Below are 14,862 nucleotides of genomic sequence, written 5' to 3' on the forward strand. Positions count from 1 at the left end.
TAAAAAAATCGTTCCACTTTCAACCCGTACCAAGAATATTCTGAGGCCATGTATTCATTTGAAAATCAAGTAACAAAAGATCTATGAAAATAAAAAATTTTAAATAAATACCAACAACATAATTTAAGTAAAAAGGAACAGATTGCAATTAAAATTCTACAGACTAATAACAATATTGTCATCCACCCAGCAGATAACGGGGCAGTATTGTTATTTTGGCCCAAGAGAAATATCATGCTGAATGTGTGAGGCTTCTCCAAGATGAACGCACATACATGAAACTTAAAGGAGACCCCACCTCCTCATATAAGAAAAAATTGTAGGAATTGGTGGGAAAAGGAGTTGAATTGGGGATCCTAAGGAAAAACGAAGCAGACTTTATTGTTTGAACCGTAGGAGCCAAACCTCAGGATTAAAAGACTGATTTTCCAGGAGCAGTTACTATAGGATCAATATTGCACTATATTAAACTAAGGACACTCCAGCACTTCCAGTTTCATAAGATACATCTCGTTATCAGGTGTGTACTAATCTTTTTATATTATCCCAATTTTTATAACTTACCTACATTATACTTTTAAGGCCAATACAGGGGCCCATATTACGTTTTAGCACCAGTATTGGCACCTCAGCTTAGATCCACAGCACCAGAGCTAGGGCATTAAATCTAAACAAAAGTCCAAAAATAATCCAAAGCATAAGATCACACGTGGCTCAAAAGAAAAACATAATTCACCTTTAGAGAGGCTAGTCAATGTTCTAACACTAAACTCATAGAAATGGTGTGGCAGGAGCGTAAAAAGTCCATCATCAATTACCTTTTAATGTGGCTAAATTTAAGCAATTCTTTGAAAAAGACCAAAGTTCCTACAGCAATGTGAGGACTGATGTCAGTGACTAACCTCTTCTTGCTCCTGTGGCGTCTCTGTCCTCTGTGCAGTGATGATGGGAGTGTTCTCCAGTTACTTTGGCAAACAGAACTGAAATGGAAGGGCTGGTCGGCCAATAAGAATAAGACGTGATGCAGGTGTCCCATGTGTCTAGTGGGGTATTCCAGCAATTCTTATGTGATTTTCACCTCACTATTTATTTTTATCAGAATACAAAAGGACTGTTGTCTCAGATTTTTCCCAGGTTGCAATGCGGCCGAGACCTGACATCACTAGTCAGCTGATGACAGGGAGCCTGTCTGCTTCAATGGGTGGAGCGATCGCTTGGTGGGAGAGAGATCAACTGCAACTAATGTAACAGCTGTAGGCACCCTGATTCAATGGGTGGGGTGGCTGATGTTTGGGAGGGAGGAAAATGGAATTGTGGGATTTGTAGGCAAAAAAAGAAAAGTCAAACAGGAAATACAAGTTCACAAAAAGCTAGCCACAGTATTATGGTAATCTCACGACACAGCCATTTAGCCCCAAGACAAGCGCAGATCCTTCCTAAGCATGTCCATTACTGTCTGCCAGGTATGTACTAAAATCACCTTATGGTGGATAACCCCTTTAACATAGATTCATAAATAATGTTACTACCTTTCTTTTGTCTTTAATACTTTTCTTTTGCCTCTGATGTAGATTGTTTCTACTAGATCTAAGAATAAATTTAATGGACTGCAAGTAAAAGGAGATTATAAAAGTCCCTTCTTCAGTGCCTTTAAAGCAGCATTGAAAGAAGGTTTTGGTGGATTATAGTTTTTTTTTTTTTTATTAACATACCTTATTTAAAGGGGTTATCCAGCATAAGGTGATTTTAGTATGTACCTGGCGGACAGTAATGGACATGCTTAGGAAGGATCTGCGCTTGTCTTGGGGCTAAATGGCTATGTTGTGAGATTACCATAACACTGTGGCTAGCTTTTTGTGAACTTGTATTTCCTGTTAGATTTTTCTTTTTTTGACAACAAATCCCACAATTCTATTTTGCTCCTTCCCACACATTAGCCACCCCACCCATTGAAACATAAATGAGCTGCAGACCTGTGGTTTTCAATCAGGATGCCTCCAGCTGTTGCATTAGTTGCAGATTGATCTCTCTCCCACCAAGTGATCCCTCCACCCATGGAAGCAGACAGGCTCCCTGTCATCAGCTGACTAGTGAGTCAGGTCTCGGCCGCATTGCAAGCTGGGAAAAATCTGAGACAACAGTCATTTTGTATGCTGTTGAAAATAAATATTGAGGTGAAAATCACAGAAGAATTGTGAGAAAACCGTCACACACAGGTACTGACACTATATTATGAACTACACTAACTTTACAACCCCTGTAGCATAGTCAAATAAAAAAAATCCCAGAATACCCCTTTAACATTCCCCTGAAGTTTTCTTGATGCCTTCCCATTCTTTTAACACCTGTTTAATTGAAAGATTTGACTTTCTGCCAATATTTATAAAGCTGTAAAGTGCATGAGAGTGTATTGCTTTATTCAGTTTCTGGTACCCCTCAAGACCTAAATATTTATAACCAATATGTAACTGAAGTTTATAATAATTTGGATCATAGCAGGGCCAGCCTTCGGGGTACATGACTTCTGCACTGAGTGGATTACCCTAGCACATCTCCAGGATCCATCAGCAAAATTAAATGGTTCTCAGCATCTTTATCATGAGCGCAATTCACATGATTCCTTTTCCCATTTCTCTCCCTGCTACCATTCTTTGCCTCCTCGACTCCATCCTTCATTGTTTGTTGACTTCTGTCAGGATCCGGACTGGTATACGGAGAGGACACTGGTGGTGGATCCTCTGTGTCAGTGAGGTGATGGCGTGGGCCATACCAGGGGAACGGAGTCTAAGGGGTTACTGGTTTTCACCAGAGCCCGCTGCAAAGCGGGATGGACTTGCAGCGGCAGGTAACCCCCAAGTGGTTCCACCCGATAGCGACTTGACCCCAACTGACAGCTGAGACAGGCGCGGTACACAGGGACAAGGCAAGAGCAAGGTCGGACGTAGCAGAAGGTCAGGGCAGGCAGCAAGAGTCATAGTCAGGGGCAACAGCAGAAGGTCTGGGTACACAGGCTTGGGAACACACTAAACGCTTTCACAGGGCACTAAGGCAACAAGATCCGGCAAGGACAGGAAGGGGAAGTGGGTTTTTATGTGTTAGCAGTTGTAGGTACTGATTGGGCCAGGCACCAACTAATGGTTCACTGGCCCTTTCAATTTCAGAGAGCCAGGGCGTGCGTGCCCTAGGGAGCGGGGCCGCGCGCGCTGGGACAGAACAGCAGGAGGACAGGGCAGGTGAGGAGATTGGGATGCGAACCGCGGGCGGGCGCGTCCCGCTATGCGGATCGCATCCCCGCCGGTGATAACAGTGCAGCGCTCCAGGTCAGCGGGTCTGACCGGGGCGCTGCACACAGAAGAACGCCGCGAGCGCTCCGGGGAGGAGCAGGGACCCGGAGCGCTCGGCGTAACAACTTCTTTCTGCTTCCCACACTCTTCCACATCTATTCCATATCTGCTTCCCTAAGGCTAAGTTTCTACTTGGTTTTTTGTACTCCTTTTTTTTGTTAAAAAAAAACCGCAAGAAAAGACGCCTGAAAAAAAAAAAAAAGAACGACAATTTCCTGCGTCCTGGCATTTTTACTGGAGTTTTTTCATTTGTAAGGGAAATTGCATTTTTGGCCCCTTTGGCGTTTTTTTATTTTTATTTTTTTGTACCCAAAATGTGTTGGGTACCAAAAAAAAAAAAGGATGCAGTAGTGATGGAAAAAAATGTATTTAACAAAATTTATATTTTTATTTTTAATTTTTAATGAAGTGTGTGTGTGTTTCACTTTTTTTTTTCTCTATTTTTTTACATGTTTTAGGTAGTACTACTACTCCCAGCATGGAACAGACTGTTGCATGATGGGAGTAGTAGTACCTGTACTAATAGACATATATTATATCCATAATATAGCAGAGATGCGGAGCGGCTCTATACAGCGCTCACATCTCTGCTCTGTACTCCGGCCAGTGATGTGAATAGAACATCACTCAATCATATTTTCCACCCAGAGTTGTGATTGGCCAGATGGTTTCAGCCAATCACCGCTCTCAGAGGAAAATATGAATGAGTGATGTTCTATTCACATCACTGGCCGGAGTATAGTGTAGAGATGTGAGCGCTGTATAGAGCCGCTCCACATCTCTGCAATAGAAAGGACGATCACAGCGGATCTCCGGAGTGAAACCCGCTGTGATCTTTCCTTAACTGCAGGTACTACTACTCCCATCATGGCGCATGCTCTGTTCCATGTTGGGAGTAGTACCTGCTGTTAAGGAAAGATCACAGCGAATGTCACTCCTGACCCCAGCTGTGATCCTCCTGTATAATGTATAGATGCGGCCGGACGTTCTTCTATGGTCCCCTGCACTGCCGTAAATATATACCTATTCATATTTCCTGCAGAGAGCTGTGATTGGCTGGAACCATCTGGCCAATCACAGCTCTCTGTGGGAAATATGAATAGGTGTATAGATATACGGCAGTGCAGGGGACCATAGAAAAGCGGCCGGCCGCATCTATACATTATACAGAAGGATCGCAATGGACCCGGGGCGATCTGTCAATTAGTACAGGTACTACTACTCCCATCATGGAACAGAATAAAAAGTGAAAAACACTACATTTTTATTATTGTCGGCTATATTTTTAGTGCCCTGCCCGCCCACATAAATTGATCCCTGTTTACAAATGTATTAAACATTAAGAATAAAAAGTGAAAAACACTACATTTTTATTATTGTCGGCTATATTTTTAGTGCCCTGCCCGCCCACATAAATTGATCCCTGTTTACAAATGTATTAAACATTTTTTTTATAAAAAAGATACATTTCGTTAAATACTATTTTTCCCATCAGTACTGTATCTTTTTTATTCAAATTTTTTTAATGGTACCCTACGAAATGTTATTAAAAAAGGTATCTCCATCACTTTTTTGGATCGCTAAAGTCCAAAAGAGAATAAAAAATGCCTCAAAGGCGTTTGTTTTTTTACTACCATAGAATTTTATGGGAAAAAAATGCCATGATTTCAGGGGAAAAAACGCCAGTGGCTCAACATACTGGGATTTTGGAAAAACTCCAAGGAGCTGAAAAACGCCAAAAAAGAGTGAAAAAACGCTAAAAGGATTTAAAAAATGCCAAAGTGAAAAACGCCAAGTGGAATAAGATTTTAGCGATTTCTCATAGATTTACAGCTAACATCTGGCCGCAGTGTTTTTTGGCCGAAAAAACGCCATGCGTCAGAATTGTTTCTCCTTTTCTCCTCTACTCCTGACTTCCTTTTCTCACTCATCTACTTCCCCTCTCTTCTTTTTCTCCTCCACTTCTAAGTGTCATGTGGCATCCCAGAGCCTGATTTCCTCTCCCCCAGACAACTTCACAAGGACCCTGATGGTCAATGAAAGCATTAAAAAGGAGTACTATACCTCTTAGGGTTCGTTCACACTACGGAATCTCCGCTCGCTGAAATCTGCGAGCGGAGATTCCGCCTGGTGGGCGCCGCCGAAGGTACTTCAGCGCTAGGGCCGCGGGGCACTGAGCTTTCACCATTGACGGCTATGTAGTGCTCGCGGAATCCGCGCAAAGAATGAACATGTTCTTTCTTTGCGCGGAACAATTTCAGCGGCGGAATTGTGTGCCGCGGAAATTCCGCAGTGTGAACGGGTCTCGCGAAGACCCATTCACACTAATGTTAAGTTCACACCGCGGAATTCCGCTCGCGGAGTTCTGCTCGTGGAGTTCTACTCGTGGAATTCTGCGAGAATTTCGTAGTGTGAACATGGCCTTAAAGGGAACTTGTCATCTGGTTGACAAGCCAATAGTCATTAGAGCGGTCCCTGGCAACTTCTTCTTGGCCTGCCACCAGAGGAGTTATCCAGTCTAAAAAACATATTCGCAGGATAGGTAATAAGTGTCTGATTGTGTGGGGTCCGACCACTGGAACCCCCGATGATCTCCTGCCCGACACCTCAGGTCAATTTGTATGGCAGATGTGCTTTTATTTTTACTTGTTTTTTTCATTTTCTTTTTTCATCTTAAAATTTAAAAAAATAAATTGCATAACCAACCCTTGACACATGAGGCAATTTTTTCCACAGTACAAGTGTGTGGATTTCCCAGTTGCTACACAATTTTTTTTATGTTGCGCACTTCACTTCATAACTTTGTGCAAATGACAGGAAGCCCCTGTACAGTGCAAAAAAGTCACTGGAATACATTTGATATATTCAGTGTACCAACCAATGCATCTGCTTTCCACCCCCTGAAAGTGCACAACAAAAAAATAATGAATACAGCGCAGACAACAATAAAGGAATGCACACTTAGATCATCATTTAACGCAAGTTAATGTGCAAAAAAAAACCACTCAGTGCACGCAATATTGCAGGTGCACAGCAGTTGATAAATTATCTCCCCCGTAATGCCTAAAATAAGTAATATAATGACTATCTCTCTGCTAAGGCTATTTCTCACTTCAAAGACAATGCTGTATAGTATGTAACATAGTATTGCAAGCACAGTGATAACATCCACAGTTAAAGAGTGTCTGTCATGATCTTGTTAAATGTTATAATCCTCCCAGGTCACTGCCCCCATCATGATAAACAACCCCTGCCTTTATTTTTATTATTTGTTAGTTTTCTACCTTGATATTGTTCTGTATTTTCTGCTCAGTCAGATTCACAGACTGGGAAGAAGTGTTACCCAGCAGGTGTGACATCATCTGAACTTCCTCCCTCACTCTGCTATACACAGCTCAGAGCAGTTCAGTGTGAGATTAGCTATCATTTGATAAGGCTGCACAAACCCCTCTCAGCACTCCAGACTTAATTTCCTGATTTTGGACTTCTGCCAGGCCAGCAGGAGTCCAAAGTCTGTGAAAGAGATAGGGGGAAATGTGCTCTGGATATGTAGGGTGACACCTAGAGGCAGCACAAATAAAACTTTATTTTTTTTAAACAAAGTACTTTAGAAAGATTTTATATTTACCATAAGGAGTGCAAAGGTTAGTTTTAATGACAGTGCCCATTAATTTCTATTGACTCCCAGAGATCACCCACAAAACTGGGTTGGCCACATAGCAGCATCTATCAAAAAAAAAGTTCCAGTGCTGACAGTAGTTATATCTATTCAAATATGCCATCCACAGCAGTACCCATAGCTACATGTCAACTATATCAATAGTTCCACTATAACACAACACACTTTTCTCCTCTCTGGTCCGGTGGTTTTCTCTTTGTAATAATAGATACAGCCACTTAAATGTGGGTATCTGTTTCTGAGCCAGCATACGTAGCTGGCCATTAGTATGTTGTTAAGAAATGATCTACAATTGGTTTTGGTAACAGAGAAGTGTGGCATTCCAGGACAATATATAAAATATATGATTCTCTGAATCGTGTACTGTTTGTCATGAACTTTAGGAGTTAGGAGCTTCACAAAAACCATTGGTATCTACGTTCTTAAAGTGTAACTCTACTTTTGACATGTCATAGAGACATGTCAGAAGTTTTAATCAGTTGGTGTCCCAGTGCAGAAACCCTCACCAATTCCTAAAGGAAAGGAGGAGAAGCAGTTAGCTGGGCATTGTCTTTCCTCACTTACTGAAGATAAGCTCCTAGGCTTCATTTGAGCTTTTCTTTAGCAAGGAAGAAGAGATATCTGAGCGCTTCTTCTCCTTTGTTTTAATAATTGCTAGATGTCTCTGCACCTGGATACCAAATAATCAAGACTTCTGATAAGGTAACTTAATACTCATATTGTTTCTCTTGTTCTGCTTACAGGGAAACCGATGTTTTCCTCCTGGATACCCAGACAGTGTGGGCTTCCGAAGAAGGATGGCTAGAGTTTGACATTACTGCAACCAGCAACTTATGGGTAATGAATCCACGACACAACCTTGGACTGCAGCTTAGCGTGGAGACTAGAGATGGTAATTTATGGTTAGATGTCTTAGATCTGAATTGCTACTGTCATGATTTCATACAGTGAGTCATCTTATATAAAGCTACAAAAAGATCACTATTGGTAAATAGCTCTAAAAGTTTTAAAAATAAGAACACGAGATTTGACTTGAGGCAACAGAAAACTTTTCCTAGAAGGAACATTGATGTGTGTGAAATAGTGTACAACTGAAGAGCATGAGAACATCATTTTAGTTTAGCCTACATATCCTAAACATCAAGTGTCTGCAAAAGTTGCACAGAAAAATTCACCTTGCAAAATATTTAAGAGAGGAAAACAATGCTACACATCAATCTACATTTAAATAGCTGAGACATAGCTTGAGTCAAAGGTAAGAAAGAGTTTCCTACAAGTGACAAAAGCTGTTATAAACAATGTTTCCTCTGCTTCAGACTTGGCAGATCTCTCACTTATGAAAACCAACAAAAATTATACAATATTCAAGGATCAGGAACCAAGCATCAGAATGTGGAAGAAAGGGGATTTAAGTTACTTTGCTGTTGGCCAGACAGGCTGGCCTGAGTATTTAATAAATTGCTGATCTAGTGTGGACGAAAATGCTTGATGTCAGAGGAGAGTGGGCAGAATGGTTTGAGATGACAGAAAGGCAACATTAACTCAAATAACCACTTATTACAACTAAGGCATGCAGAGTACCATCTCAGAATGTACAACACATCAAGCCTGAAAGCAGAGAGCTACAGCAGCAGAAGACCACATGGGGTGCCACCCCTGTCAGCTAAGAATAGGAAACTGAGGCTACAATTTGCACAGGATCCAAAATTGGAAGATTTAAAGAACATTGCCTGGTCTGATGAGTCTTTATTCCAGGGGTAACTTTCAGATGGCATGTTCAGAATGTGGTGTAAAACAACATAAAAGCATAGATCCATCCTGCCTAGTATTAACGGGTTGGGTTGGTGGTGGTGGTATACTGATGTGGGGAACATTTTCCTGGGACATTTTGGGCCCTTTAGTACCATTTGTGCATAGTTAAAGAGGTACTCCGCTGCTTAGAGTTTGGAACAAACTGTTCCAAATGTCGGGAACTCGTGATGTCATAACCCTGCCCCCTGATGACATAATGCCCCGCCTCCTCAATGCAAGTCTATGAGAGGGAGCATGACGGCTGTCACACCCTTCCCATAGACTTGCATTGAGGAGGTGGAGCGTGATGTCATGAGGAGGTGGGGCTACAAATTCATGAGCTCCCGGCGCCGGCTCCAGTGTTCTGAACAGTTTGTTCCAAATGCTGAGCAGCGGAGTACCCCCTTAAAATGTGACAGTATTGTTTCTGATCATGTTCATATTTTTATGACCACACTCATCTTCTGATGGCTACTTGCTGAAGGAGAATGCATCATGTCACAAAGCTCACATTATTTTAACATTGTTTTTTGAACATGACAATGAGTTCACTGTACTCTATTGGCCTCAGTCACCAGATCATAATCCTTTGGCATGTGGTGTAACAGGAGAGTCACATCATGGATGTGCAGCCAACAAATCTACAGCAACTACGTGATGCCTTCATGTCCATATGGACCAAAATCTCTGAGAAATGATTGCAGCCCCTTGTGATAAGTATGCCATGAATAATGAAGGCAGATCTGAGGGTGAAAGAGGGTTTAACACGGTACTAACAAGGTATACCTAATAAAGTGGCTAGTGAGTGTAAATAAAGTGATACTCCTAGCTAGACCAGGAGATTATTTTACTACAATGCACAAACAGCAAAACAGAACTGAAAAAAAAAGATATAAACATTTAAAACTTGAAAAAAAAAAGTTAATTAGATTAATACATTGCCTACTACATAAACACTGATATGTAAAGATGGAATAAAAAATCACTTAGAGTTTTATAAAAAAGGGACTTGATATATTTATTGCAAAACTGTTCATAAAATTGGATTTCATACCTTAATTTCACTTGTGATATTTACGGTAATATCTGCTTTTGCCTGTTGTACACTTTGGTGGAAAATATATTTTACAGTTATTTTTGATCATGGTTATATGTAGGCAGACCACTCACATGGATATTTCCATGCGTATATACATATACAGTATTTTACTAATAGACACTAATAATTTCTGTCATTTGGTTCCAGGTGAAAATGTAAACACAAAAGCCGCAGGTTTGGTTGGCAGAGATGGCCCATACGACAAGCAGCCATTCATGGTTGCTTTTTTTAAAGCAAGCGAGGTTCATCTGAGGACAGCTAGATCTGCAACAAGCAAACGCAAGAACCAGAATCGTAACCGCTACTCTCATTCTCAAGATGTATCAAAAGTATCCAGTGTAACAGGTACAGCGTTTTTATATCAATTTCTTTTTTATAGAGTGTGATGTGACCTCAAAAAAACAGCAGCTTGGTTAGAAAAGCTAAAGGTGTACCTGCATTGTCCTATTAGAGCCAGTCATGTAAGCAATGGTTCTGATCTGGCATAGTGTAATACTAATCAAAATATTTTTTTATAGAATTGTTTCTAGATTAATGTTTATAAAGATGAATTAGAATGTCACATATTCGAAAGTGTCTTCAGTTTGGCTTCTAAACACAAAAAAGTGCACTCTGCTTGCTGTGGATAAAGGACAATAGTAGAAGATGTTGTCAGTACAGATGGTATAAGAAATGAACAGACTAGAATTTCCACAGTTGTCTCTTTTCAAACCTTTGCTACATTTTTTTTAGTTGGGATGTTTATGCATAGTAGTATATAGCCACGGAATGACCATATAGCAATACCAACCACACAGTAGTTACTGCTCTAGCAGTGGCCACACAATTAGCAGCAGCCAAAACTGCATGTGATTGGTCCATTTTCACAACAAAACTAGTTCTTTTGCGATTTTGATAACTGATACCCTTTGTGATTCTCCACTGCTTTCTACCCAGCTATAAAGAATATTTGAGCTGCCCGACTGCAACCTTTGAAATGTAATTTCTCTACATTTATGGATCAGCATTGGAGATATTAGAGCCAATAATGAGATCCAATCCTGTCCTGTAGGATCAAGAAAGCCCTTTCAGAAGCCGGCTATCCTGATCCTATAGGTCCTGTTCTTGGTACTACATGACTTGTTCTCTGACCTATAGTATTCTGCTACACTAATTTTCCAGTACAAGAAAATGTACACATACTGTAGATTGTTTATTTGCAAGGTGTACATTGCCAGCAAACACAAGAAATGTTTGTAAATATTAAATGGGCACAACACTTACAACACACTTTGCATAAATTAATAGTACAAGCAAATATAAGTAGCTTCCCCATGCCTTTGTAATATTAGAAACGTTCTACGTGTCTTGTTCTTTACTTATCAGGTCCCTTTAATCCTCTTCCTAAATTCTGAAAAACCGCTAAAATCTGTCTTGAAAGCTAACAATGACAGCCAATCAGTTCACTGAGGGATCAGACACAATGCTGCCCATAGAAGTCTATAAAGAGAAGAATGAATAGAGACATTGTCAGAGAGACATTAGAGCCTCTCCCAGCTTGTAATAAGTGTTTCATCTCATCCTATTGCTTGATTCACAACTAACACTTCTCAGTAATGTCATCCATGCTACTACTGCCTCTAAGTGTTTGCTAGAAAGAGACATAGAGGAAGATCTTCTTTCCTGGTTTAGGCAGTATATGGGAGACATTATAGCAACTATACTCCATCCTTAATCCATCCATCTATGTGACAAGAGAAAATTAAAGATGGAGACTGCAGAGGGGAAACTGCTAAGAAATTTCATAAACAAACTATATAATTGCCAAAATATTACACACAGATTGCTTAACCTACAACATTGTTTAAATTGCGATGACCAATAAATTGCATCTGATGTTTTAGGGAGAGCAAAAATGAATAATAACAGCTAGTGTCACCGGCAAAAGCAACAGCTGGAGCTTGTCACAAAGACACTTTCTAATTGAATCCTTTATATTGAACCCTTTCCAAAACATCAGGAGTTTGTTAAAGCCACCAAGCAAGTTATATTAAGTAGGGCAAGATGTGAATTAGAAGAAGAACATTTTATTAATGTTATTAATAAATCTTGTGGAGGATCCCCAAGACTGAATGTACAAATCTGACCATGGGAAGAATCCAGTGGCATATGTGGAACCCATGGTTTATGTTTGTTTAGTAAATAGCTACAGGTGCACTTACCTATGGAGGTGAAGTCACGTAGCAGGAACAAAGCAGTTTATCAACTGTATGTCCTCTATGAATGGGACATTTAATGAAATATTCTCATTTCTGAACTGATTTCCATGAAATGTAAGATATCCCACTGGTGCATGTCTTAAACTGAATAGCAGAGCTTCTGTTTTAAAATTACTTTTATGATGAGAAGACCGTGTCCTTCGGTTGTTACTATGCAGCCAAAGCTCAGAAATCTGATATGAGCAGCAAGTTCCACGTTAAAGCAGATGTTTTTACGCTCAGATGTGACTGAACTGGAAGAGATTTTGTCTTGTCTCCTGTACAGTGCTGAGCCACCTTTTTTTTGTCTCTGGTAATATTTGAATATAATCCAATAGAAGGGAGTAGTGGTCGGCACTGCTATGCACTTATTGGGATGATGATGATCCTTTATTCACATCTGGTTCAGTCCAGCACGTAAACCACTTCGTAGTGCTCAATCTTAAAATAGAGTTTTGATAAATAGACAAGAAGAGGTTGATGGCACTCACGATTTGCAGTTAAAATTCTTTATTGTGGTCAGGTCGTCTCACAGATATGGCCCATTTTTAACTGCAAATCGTGAGTGCCATCAACCTCTTCTTGCCTATTTAATATTTGAATATGTTTGAAGTACTAGAAAAGAAACCTGAGGAAACTCAGCGGAATCTAGTCCATCTGATTGTATAAAGGCATTGCATTGGTAGTAGGGTATTTCTACTAAGACTTTGATGTCGTAAACGATGTCATTAGAGTGCTCATAAAACAGGTAACCAAGGGGTGTATGGTTTTCTTTGGTTTACCTTCTCTACCCTGAATCCATTCATACCTAGAGATTTCAATAAACTAGTATATTTAACCCTAGCATATTTAATATGCAAAGCAACGTTACTAAGATGCATTTTTCTGTCACTCCAGATTTCTCTCTCATTAATTTCTAAATAACCCAAGTGGTTTGAAGTCCTTTTGTTTTTAGCTCATATTACTCGTTGGTTGTCCGTAATATCTGGCCTTTAAGGAAATTGGAGAAAATCTCTTCTTAAAAGATGTAGACAAGTTACAGGTTGCAGACCACTAATTATATCATATATCATTAGGAACTCCCTTTCTGTTTTAGGCATTTATTTTGGAGTCTTTTATTTAAATAACATGGATTCTGTACTCTTATTTGCGCCTCACAGAATTTTTGGATCAGAGGCCGCCACCGAACATTGTTTAAACTGGAACACAGCTGCCCTGAAATACTATGATGAATTCTGGGAGGACAGAGGAACTATTACTATAACTGTTTGTTTTTAATTATGAGATACAGAAGCCAAAGGAAACATAATGAAAGCTAATACGCTCAATTATTCCAGCGTCATAAATCATGGGGTAAATTAAAACATGGCTGCCAAGTAGAAAATTTCCTCACCCAGCTTCTTCAGTCTTACTTATAATATTCCTTATACAGTAACTGCAAAACACTTAAGTTAAATTTATTGTGTATTTTCACCAAAAAGGATGTATGCACTGATCAGCTATAACATTTAAACCCCCTGCCTAATATTTTGCAGGTTTCCCTACCTCCTACCACCTAAACAGCTCTAACCTATCTAGCCATGAACTCCACAGGACTTCTGAATGTGTCCTGTGGTATCTGGTATCAAGATGTTAGCAGCTGATCCTTTAAAGGGAACCTGTCGTGTTGAAAATGCACCAAAATTAAACAAAATGCCAAATTGAACAAAATATTACTTTGTGTTGTTTGGTAAACACTGACATACTATTGCACCCAGTCTCTGCACAAAACATGAAAAACACCCAAATTTTAAATATTTATATATGCTTATATTCAATCCATCTTCAAATGTTTACAATACCACCGCACACTTCCTTTGTTTGCCCTGCTGCTCATATGGGACTTGTAGTCTAGTCCTAATACTTGTATACATGGTAGGAAGCAAGGTGCAGCTCCGCAACATGCACATGAAGTGGTGTCTCAAACCGGGTTCAAGGAGTCATACAAGATATCTATCCCACATTTCAGGGCCCCAACTCTTTCTCAAGCCTGTGCAGTGGAGTGACCCACACCCATTTACACCCATCACCAACAGCTTTCAATAAAAAAAGCAAGATTAGTGGAAAAAAAAATGTTGTTATGCATAAAGGGAGTATACCTAGCAAACACATGATGAAAATAAGTTAATAAGGCATGTAACTTATTTAGCATATTTTTGACCAATGGGGCAAACAAAGAAAGTGTGTGGTGGTATGTACTCTGTGGTGAGTGTTATATTGTGGCCATTAACTTTAAATTAAGTTAGACAATTTCTCATGATAAGAACCATGTACCCCTAAATAAATCATACAGGCCCAGATTTATCAAACCGTGTAAGAGAAAAAATAGAGTAATTTTTACACAGTAACCAATCACAGCTCAGGTTTCACTTTACCAGAGCTCGTTAGCTGAGCTGTGATTGGCTGCTGGGGGAAAATCGCTCTATTTTTTTCCCCACACAGTTTGATAAATCTGGTCCACAGTTACCTATTAACACCAGTATACAAGAAGGAATATTATTACCATACATTTCACAATCATACTGTTACTGACCAAATCCTGTATACTGAAACCAATATTATCATTGATACTAGTATAAAAGGAGGAATATTATCACCATCATACTGTTACTGACCAAATCCTTCATACTGAGATTAATTATTCCAGTATACAGGGAGGAATATTATCACCAT

At 39.8% G+C, this 14,862-nt stretch overlaps 1 protein-coding gene across 1 annotated transcript in view; it reads left to right on the forward strand.

Moving 5' to 3' along the window:
- Positions 1–14,862, forward strand: part of BMP6 (bone morphogenetic protein 6) — a 164,846-nt gene that overhangs the window by 133,975 nt on the left and 16,009 nt on the right. Inside the window, exons 3-4 of the mRNA XM_056521124.1 lie at positions 7,767–7,915; positions 10,061–10,258. Of these exons, the coding sequence (XP_056377099.1) occupies positions 7,767–7,915; positions 10,061–10,258 (347 nt within the window). The remainder of the gene's footprint in view (positions 1–7,766; positions 7,916–10,060; positions 10,259–14,862) is intronic.

Source organism: Hyla sarda, chromosome 5 (genome assembly GCF_029499605.1).
Source record: "Hyla sarda isolate aHylSar1 chromosome 5, aHylSar1.hap1, whole genome shotgun sequence".
NCBI classification, from domain to species: Eukaryota; Metazoa; Chordata; class Amphibia; order Anura; family Hylidae; genus Hyla; species Hyla sarda.